At 41.4% G+C, this 9,975-nt stretch overlaps 2 protein-coding genes across 10 annotated transcripts in view; one reads left to right on the top strand and one right to left on the bottom strand.

The window, feature by feature from the left end:
• The window catches only part of ASH1L (ash1 (absent, small, or homeotic)-like (Drosophila)), a 210,193-nt gene extending 204,536 nt beyond the window's left edge, over positions 1-5,657 (bottom strand). For 3 of the 8 annotated variants that reach the window (XR_825127.1, XM_010838274.1, XM_010838280.1), the window contains exon 1: positions 4,981-5,062. The gene's annotated coding sequence lies outside the window, so the exon portion shown is untranslated. Of the gene's footprint in view, positions 1-4,865; positions 4,952-4,980; positions 5,064-5,582 lie in introns of those variants that run through there. The other 5 variants (XM_010838279.1, XM_010838278.1, XM_010838277.1 and 2 more) reach the window with 5 other exon arrangements.
• Positions 5,658-6,030: 373 nt separating this feature from the next.
• DAP3 (death associated protein 3) overlaps positions 6,031-9,975 on the top strand; it is a 40,342-nt gene continuing 36,397 nt past the window's right edge. Inside the window, exon 1 of one of the 2 annotated variants that reach the window (XM_010838273.1) lies at positions 6,031-6,120. Coding sequence is in view for 1 of the 2 variants with exons in the window: in XM_010838272.1 (XP_010836574.1) it covers positions 6,185-6,189 (5 nt within the window). In the remaining variant the exon portion in view is untranslated. Of the gene's footprint in view, positions 6,190-9,975 lie in introns of both variants that reach the window. The other variant, XM_010838272.1, reaches the window with a different exon arrangement.

Here is a 9,975-nt window from a genome sequence, read left to right as displayed (position 1 = left end):
GCAAGGAGATCCAACCAGTCCATTCTGAAGGAGATCAGCCCTGGGATTTCTTTGGAAGGAATAATGCTAAAGCTGAAACTCCAGTACTTTGGCCACCTCATACAAAGACTTGACTCATTGGAAAAGACTCTGATGCTGGGAGGGATTGGGGGCAGGAGGAGAAGGGGACGACAGAGGATGAGATGGCTGGTTGGCATCACTGACTCGATGGATGTGAGTTTGAGTGAACTCCAGGAGTTGGTGATGGACAGGGAGGCCTGGCGTGCTGCGATGCATGGGGTCGCAAAGAGTCGGACACGACTGAGCAACTGAACTGAACTGAAAAGGATCTAGAAAATGTTTTTAGCAATTTGTCACTATGACTAAAAAAAAACAATGAAAAAACTAAGAGACATTACTTCTCACTGTGTGTTTGAAAAAAAAGCTGATACACTTTTCTAGGAAACACAGGAACCAACTGCATTTTACAACGCAAACATCTAAAGGCAACTAAATAAAGTTCTATTCAGTTCATTTCTTCTTATGTTGCAGAGGAATCCCTATTGACAGGTAATACAGACTGTAAGTATTCGGTATGAAAAGTTTAGACATTCGGTATGAAACGTTTTTTTATTTAATAAATTATATAAACCTAACTAAAGGAAAATAATTCCCCATTTAAAAGTGAAAATAATGTATACACTGTATTTATGGATCAAATGATATAATATCTGAAATAAAGAAAGGGAGGATGAAGAGATGCTAGTTGATAGGGATATAGTGTGATAACTGGGTTTGGATAACTTTTGAAGCTGGATGTTGAATGCATGAGAACTTTGTTATTTATTTCATTGCTCTCCAGGTTAGAAATTTTCCACACTTCAAGAAACGAACAAAATTAAATGGAAAAAATATATAAACTCTTGTCATCAACTTGCAAATGCCTGACAGCAAATGATTAGAAACTATGGAAAGCAAAAACAATTAATGCTAAAAATAAAATTTTATATATTCTTCAAACATTAAAAAAAGTTAGATGTTCAATGAAGGAAATATAACTCTGAAATAGCAATAAGATTATTAGCTAAATTTCATTACTGCTTGAAGCCATAATTTATTATGTTGTGTTGACATCACACTGCCACCAACACCCCCAGTCACTAAGAAAGTGATTTCTAAAATATGAAATGACAGTTATTAACTCAGATAACAAATCATAAGCATGAAACCTAACCTTTCCAAATGAAAGAATATAAACCAAATAAATTACAAATAGTTTAAAGATAGACATTAAGAAAAAAAAAAAAGACTAGCAATATAGCTTAAATACTACTTTCATTTCCCTCTCTCATGATAGCCAGGGTTAAGCTAGCTCATGCTTCTGGAAAGGCTGGCACAAAATAGACCTCACAGTGGATTACAATCTAAGGTAATATAAGGGAATATATTATCTTTAAGAAACTCAAATCAACATGCATACCTGAAAAAACAATATGAAATTATTTATTGGAGACTCACTACCTACACACACGGTAAAACTTTCTCACCATGTGCAGGCAGATTATTTTAGGCAGGACTGAATGTGTCCAAATTCTTTATTCATAAGGCATGGAAGACTTAGAATAAAACCTCAAGTGGTACTGCTGACACTATAAAGGCACAGCACTGAGCAAGACAGGGAAGTTATGCTTCATATCTTAGAATACAACCCAAGAACAGGACATGAAAATCACTCTATTCTTGATCCTTTAAGATCCTGTGTATTTTTTGTAATTATTGCAAACAATTGTTTTTTTAAATTGTGAAGTATCTCATACATAGAGGAGACTATATACATGTTATCCATATGCAAAGATACAGACACGCTACACACACACACACACACACACACACACACACACATAAATGATGTGTTTTTTTTTTAATGTAGGAACCTACTAAGTTAAAAATTAGAGAAAATAAACTTTTCACAAATTTACATGACTTCTTACCCAGAGGACATGACAATAGAGACAATCAGACCAATTTTCTCAAGACCTTTCCATTATCTGACTGAATCCTGTAATCTGTACCATTAAAACACCTTTCTGAGTTTCTTTTCTTTAAAAAATTCAGTAATTATTTTTAATTTTCAGTACTAGATTCAGGGGTAGTCTTTCAAATCACCCCAGTGTTTTCTAGATACATGTCTATCCAAAAATGACATTAAGACCTTTTTATGTAAACCCACTACAGAAATACATCCAAAACAAGATAAAAAATGCCACCAACATTTACATCCTTTTCAAGCCAGAGATCCTTCATCTCAAAACATCAAATAATACCAAAACACATTTTTTAAGCTGCAAAGTTGCATACAGAATGTGAAGACTTTGTAACTTCCTAAGAATAACAGCAAAACCTCTCAGGCAATTAAGTCATGAAATCTCAACTTCTAGAAGAAATATGCTTCCTTCCACCTTGTCCTTTTAAAGGCTCCCACTAACATGCAATTCATAACTTCAACTGAATTAGAATAGCTTCAAGGACAAAGGCCATATATTATTCATCTTTGTGTCCCCTGCATAAAAACAACTCAATAACATTTGTTATAACTAAGATAAATTCCAAGAAATGAGCTTCAAAACTCCTCAGTCCCAATGCAAAACTAGAAAGCAATTATACCACATTCTCTGATCACCTAATTAGAATCATGTTTTAACACTGCAGAAATTAATCTGCAAAGAATAGAAAATAAACAATAAAAAAGATCTTAAAGTTCCCCTTACTGTCAGCATGCTCACTGTCAAAAAATCTTTCATCTTAAACTCATACCAACATCTCCACTCCCAAACAAAACTATTTTTAAAAAAAGACTTTTAAATGAGACTTAAATATAAATTGGCTCTACTTCATTAGAATTTAAGTTTCTAAAAATTGTATGCATAATTTGTGTGATTGTGCTCATGCCCAACATTTTCTACAGTGAGTTTTTTCATCACATTCTCAGAAGAATAAGTGGACCCCAAAAAAACTTCTAAGAACCACTAATCCAGCAAATCAAAAACACTATTTTCCAGAGAAATACAGTTAAGTTGCCTTAATTCAAGTATACTTCTCTCATGTTCAGAGAAGGGGATCCTTACTACAAAATTAAGTCTTTCGAAGAATTTCTTCAGCACAGCCAAAAAGTTCCAATATTCACAGGCACATATACTGACAATTCCAGATCCCAAAAAGAGTTTACTGGGAAATGCCAAAAGAAAATGCAAAAGGCAGCACACTCTTCCACAAACTGGGCACCCTATTAGATGCTTAAATACACTTGTGTCCTTCCACAGTAAAACGTCTGGAAGATCTAAATTCCCTCCAAACTGAGTATATTTTTGAGGAAGGTTTTCTAGTTTCAACTCCACACTGACCTGTCTGCCTCACTCGACTCAATATGTATCACTGTCTCAGTATTTACCACTGTCAAGACAAATGTACCCGAGCTGCTTCAACAGAGTCACCTTGATTATTCTCACCCCAAGGCAGGGACCATTTATTGAGTAGTTACTCAGTAAATATTTGTTGAATGAATGAAAGAAGATCCTTTCTCCCTTAAAGTTAAGCTGTCAGCCCCCACCCTGCTTCTATGTTACCAGTTAAATATCCCTCCCTCAAATACACAAACTCAAGTATTAGAAACGCTCTGCTTCCTCCATAAACAAAAAGTAATATCCTCATGGAATACCCATCTCTCACAGGCCAACCTGGCAAAGACAACCTATGTTCTGTCTGACACAACTGATCTCTACCAAATACCATTCAATATGCCCCTACCTTTCCAATAAACTCAGATTTGCCTGACAAAGATCTCCTGAGATGTCATGATATGATGACTATACTACTGGACTAGGAGTCAAAAGTATCTGTTATATCCCAAGTTTGTCACCAATTTAACATATGACCTTGAAAAAATGATGTCTTTATGCCTCAATTTCCTATTTTGTAAAATGGGAGGAAACATTCATCCCACCATTTCCACAGAGATTTATGACTACAAACAAACTGAAAGAGCATTCTGAACAATATAAAAGCTTTATTCTATTACGAAGTGTTAATACAAACTCAGGTCAACAAAAACTCCATCCATTCTTTATACACTCACAGTACATTGTTCAAGTAAAGATGTTCTGGGCCTTCACATCTGAACAATTCAGTCTATTCTGAGCAACAAACTATTCTTAAGAATAGCTATGATAAGTTTCTCCTATTCCTGACCCCACCACTTCACGCTATATTTCCAAAATACTGCCATGACTTCTCTTTACAAGTAAGTATTAAGGCAATCCCAAATCCTAAAATACACAAACATATCAACCAGCAAGGAACATCCCAAGCTTTATTTTAAAAATAAGCTAGTATAAGGGGGAACTCGATTACACTTGTAAAAATACAAGCAAACTCTTCCGGAACACTTTCCTTCCTTGTATACGCACACAAACACAGCCGCTATACACCAACAGACCATCTGTCTTCTAGACCAAAAACATGTCTTTCAATGCCCAAAGCAACAAGCAACATTTATTAAACTTGCGAAACTGAGATCATCCTGTAGTCCCTACATACACTTCAGCATGTCAGAGACACCACAGATCTGACCGTACGGAAAATCTTGCCTCCTGCCACTTTTATCCCTTAAACGAAACAAACAGGACTATGGGGGATGCTCCAATCCCTCCTCCACGAGACACAAACTAACCTGTCAGGGGCACCGCCGACTCCGCCTCCACTCGCGTACTTTCCCGCCCCCTCCCCCAGGCAGGAGCCCGCCTGTCAGGGACACCCCTTCACCCCCGCCGGGAGGGACTTCCCGGCGAGCTCAGGATCCCCTGCCCTCCCCTCCCCTCCCCCATCCTTACCGCCGCTCTCCCGGAGGTCCAGGTCCGGGAGATGACAGTAGCTCCCAGGAAGCCAGGGGCTGAGTCGCGGAGGAAGTACTTAGGCCCAGAGGCCTCCCCAGACGGTTCTACTCACCGTGTCAGAGGCCGAGGCCGAGGGAGATGAGAGTGCAGGGAAGTGGGGAAGAGGGGGCGGCCGCCACCAGGCTCCTCCGCTTCCCTTGGTCCACAGCGGATCCCTCCCGCTTGTCAGGAGGCGGCCAGCGGGTGAGCGGACTGGCGGAAATGCGAGAGAGGAGAGGGGAAAGGCGTGGGGCTAAGCGGGGGAAACTGAGGGGAGGCGGGTCCCGCAACCGAGACGGGGATCTTCTCCCCCTCCGCAAAGCGAACCCAAAATGGCGGCGGGAGCGGCGGCGGCAGAGCGGCGGCGGCGGCAGCTCCTTGGGAGGGAGGGAGCGAAGGGCGCCTCGTGCCCCCCCACCTCCCACTCCTCCCTCCTCGCGTTTTCCCCCTTCGTCCTCCCCCCTCACCCGACTCGGGCGGCGGAGCGCGCACGCCCGCCCGCACGCGCCAGAGTGTATCTGGGCTTGTCGCTCGCTGCTCCCACCAACCACCGCCTTCGGCCGCCTTGCGCGCCCGCCAGCCAGTACGCACTCCCTCTGGGGCGCCTTGTGGCACAGTCCTCCCCTTCCCCTCGGCCCCTGTCAAGCCAGCTCTGGCGCGGGCCCTCACGCGTACCTTCAGCAGCGCGAGCCCAAGCCTCCTCCTCCACCTCCTCTCCTCTCCTCCCCCCCTTCCCCGCCCCCACTGCCACCAACCGCCGCCACGGCCGCCGCGACCTCCTCCTCCTCCGGCCCCCCCGACATACCCTCCACCCCTCACGCGTGCGCCTCCCACAATCCCCCCCGCTGGACTGTTCCATTCCCGTTGGCTGTAGAAGCGGGGGAGAAGACGACAGGCGAAGCGGGCAAAGCTTGCCGTTAGGACACGAATTACCGCGAGCGACGGAGAGAAACCTGTGGCTATTTACCTCGCTGGCCGCGGCGCCCTGGCGCCGCAGCTTCCTTTTCTGGCCTCGCCCTGGCCGCGGCGAGCGGGTCGGGGGCGGCCTAGCGCCCCTCCGCTGGCGGGTGGTTGGAGGCTGCGGCGGCTGCGCATTAAGCAGCTTCCTGCCTTACGACCCGAGCTTACTTCTCCGCTGCGGGACGCGCGGCGTGGAGACAGCGCTTGACAGTGTCTGCCGTTTGCCGGGCCGGGGGAGCTGGTTTGTGACTCGGTGAGGAAATGGACCGGCACAGGGGTTATACCCATGAGGGAAAGGAGCGGGACTCTGAACCTCCATGAGGTAGGGAGTGAGACCGGTAGGGCCGGCGACCCTCCTTAGGGGGCTTCCCTTTGGGCTCTGTGTTGCGGACCTAGGACCCAGGAAAGAACGCACTCAGTGGTCGACTTTTTCTTTTTTATTTAAACCCAGCTTAAATTTCTCGAGTTTCACACTACTGTTTATATGCAGTGATGTTTTTTGTGCATTTTTACGCATTCCTCGTGGGTGGATGATGAATGGATGATGTATTTTCAACCTCATTAGGCAGCCTGGTTGGGGAATAAAGATACCATATCAAATTCAGGTCTGGACTCCATCTGCCGTGTCTTATGTGTCCTTCAGAAAGTTATTTTTCTTAGTTCTTTGTCAACAAGAAACGAAAGATTGAACATAGAAATTAGTGAGCCCCTAATCTGCCTTCAGGGTTGATGTGCGATGAAATACGTGTAGAGTCAAATTAACTCCTAGGTACAGGGAAAGTGCAGTGTTACGTTATCGTTAACGGTGATGTTGATAAATTGGTAGTTTGTGTCCTATTCTTCCAAATCGTTAATAAAACAATGCAAATCTAGGTCTATCAGATTTCCATAGTTACTGATACTTGTGTCTCAAAGCTCTGCATGAACATTTACTTTTTCTTGATTGAATTCAAAAGAATTATGGACTATTAAAAGCCACAGGTAATTCCAAAGCTCTCTTCTAGTAATCTTTTGTTTCACCTTGTAGGCAAAGCCGAATACATGAGGCAAGGGATCCAATTAGGTTTCCCTTTTCCTTCACATCTGTGGACTTCTAGGGATCTGGCAATGGTTTCAAAATCACTGTACTAGATTAATCTCAAAGGCCATTCAAGCTCTAAAGTTAGACACTCCTAAATTTCCTCTTTACCATATTTCAATCTGTGAGTCTGGTTTTGTTTGCTTGCTTGCTTTTTTTTTTTTTTAAAGGGAAATTCACCTCAGTTACCTCACTCTATATTTGCTTTTCCTAACCTTAAGTCCGAACTTTTTCATGGAGCTGTTCAGGAGCCGTTGATCTTTTTTAATTGTGCCATGTATGCAAGTGTGTTGCTCTACTAAAAGCGTTTTAAATTTGTTGTCAGGAACTATGTCTAACATTTCTTTTATATTCTTTGGTAGTTTAGTGTAAAGCAAGTCATGGAAATGTTGAAATGAATTTTAGATACTTAAAATATTAGAAGGGAAAGAAAATTAACATTTGTGAAATACTATGCCAGGAGAACTTGCGTTCCTGTTTAATCCTTAAAATAAACAACACTTTGAAATAGATCATATTATCCCCATTTTACAGATGAGAAGCCTGAGGCTCAAAAAGTCAGATAACTATCTTTAGACTTTAGTTTGCCTGGCTCTTAAAAATGTAACTTTTTTCACTATATCACATTGCCTTCACAGTAAATTTGTTTTTAGCAACATAATTGCATATGCTACAAAGGAAAAAAACACTTCTAATACAATTCCACTACACCTGTATATAGAGTTACTTATAGTCTCTGCCTTTAACTTACTTCTGGTAACTGCACTTCATGAATTGCCCATTAAGTATAGACAGATAAGATAGTATTCAATTCTTTTATGTATGCCCCCAGTGCCTACCAGAGACTAAAATATATTAAGTGCTCAATAAAATGACCTTATTGAATGAATGAACCTTGAATTATTTGAACTAAGGAAAGTATGGAAAACAGAATAATGGTTCCGCGAAAGATGTCTGTGTTGTAATCCCTGGAAGCAGTAAATGTGTTATATTACATGGCAAAAGAAAATTAAGGATACTTACTAATCAGCTAATCTGAAAATAGGGAGATTACCCTGAATCATCTGGTAACCCCGCTGCAATTACAGGAGTTCTTGAAAGATGGAAGAGGAAGACCAAAGAGTCAGTGTCAGAGTGATGCAGGAGGACATAGACCTGACCAGCTGCTGCAGGCAGGCTTTGAAGATGAAGGGCAACCTCCAAAACCTAGAGAAGTCAAGAAAACATTCTCTACTACAGCACCCAGAAAGAACACAGTCCTGCTGACACTTTGATTTTGGACTTTTAAACCACAGAACTCTAGATGACAAATTTATGTTGTTTTATTATTATCACCAGGTTTGTGGCAATTTGTTACAGTAGCAATAGGAAACACAGAAAGGGGGCCAAATCACAACTACCTCCAGAGTACTTTGCCTTGGATGATGGTTTTGTATTTTAATTTAAAAGAGGGTAAGATTTAACTGAAAGTGGCTCAGACAGTAAAGCGTCTGCCTGCAGTGCGGGAAACCCGGGTTCGATCCCCGGGTTGGGAAGATCCCCTGGAGAAGGAAATGGCAACCCACTCCAGTACTCTTGCCTGGAAAATTCCATGGGCTGAGGAGCCTGGTGGGTTACAGTCCATGGGGTCGCAAAGAGTCAGACATGACTGAGCGATTTCACTTCACTTCACTTCACTTCACTTTCTTTAAGCATAGTGAGAGGCCCTCAGCAAAACCGCCTAGATTTCCAGAGTTTCCCTACTGCTCTGCTTCTGGCATCAGTCCTCAAGCTGTAAATAGACAGTTGGGCTCTATGCTATTGCTGTACAGCAGCAGTCTTAGCTAAGCTGAGCTCAGATTTCCCCACTAGAATAGAAGTAATTAAACATTTATGTCATAATACTTCCTTGCTGGGATGTTGCAGCAGGGAAAGGTGGAATGCAGATTAGCAAGAAAAGCTTTTCAGTGTACACTTTTTAAAAAATATTTATTTATTTGGCTTCGTCTGGTCTTAGTTGTGGCACATCGGCTCTCTAGTTTCGGCTCACCGGCTACCCCAAGATGTGTGGGATCTTAGTTCCCTGACCAGGGATCAAATCCGAGTTCCCCACATTACAAGGCAGATTCTCAACCACTGAACCACCAGGGAAATCCTGATGTACACTTTTAAAATAAAGTTTCAGACATTTAAAAATACAACCTACTGGAGCATCATCAGGGTTAACTTTACACTTGACAAGTTATGGTAAATACTATAAAAATATAGAGCTTCAAACTCTTACATGATAAGTAAAATATATATATATGTATGTATATATGTATATAATAGTCCATAAATAATTTTCTATTTACCAAGGGAGGAACTCTGCAATTTTTGTTTGAGTACCATGATTTTAAACTCATGCTTCAGGTAATCGCCTTTTAGCAAAGTAGAAATGTACACTCCCCACTGCCTGGGTTCAAAGCCTGACTCTTTTACTTGGTAGCTATGCAAACTTGGGTAGAAACTAGTTGGTCATAGTAATAACCCATTTTTTTCAAGTAATTTAATCCTTTTAAGAATCCTGTATGTAAATACTACTGTTTTCTCCGTTTTAGAAATGAGGAAACAGACAACACAAAGTTTAAGTAACTTGCTTAAGGTCACACAACTATTAAGTAGGAGAGCCCCATTTCAAATCCTAGAAGTTAGATTCTTTTTTTTTTTAAGAAGTTATTCTTGAGTCCATGTTTTTAACTATTCTGCCATACTTGCCACTTTATCTTTGTAAGTTGGAGATAATAATATTTATGTCATAGAATTGTTTTGAAAATACACAGAGTTAATTTACATAAAGCACTCAGACCAGTGCCTGATCTACAGAAAATGTTCAGTAAATGTTAGCTGTCGCTATTGTGGTTGCTCTGGGTTGTTTTGTTTTTTGAACCCTAGATGTTCTCCTCTGTACTTTATTTAGTAGCTGGAAGAAAGTGAACATCAAAGCAGATGTGCCTTATTCCTGTTTTTCCCAGTACAGCCCTTGTATATTTTTTATATGTTGGTATTTTA

Source organism: Bison bison, unplaced genomic scaffold, assembly GCF_000754665.1.
Source record: "Bison bison bison isolate TAMUID 2011002044 unplaced genomic scaffold, Bison_UMD1.0 scf7180017864093, whole genome shotgun sequence".
NCBI lineage: Eukaryota > Metazoa > Chordata > Mammalia > Artiodactyla > Bovidae > Bison > Bison bison.
Note: the sequence above shows the minus strand (reverse complement) of the source record. Positions and strands in the feature narration are given on the sequence as shown.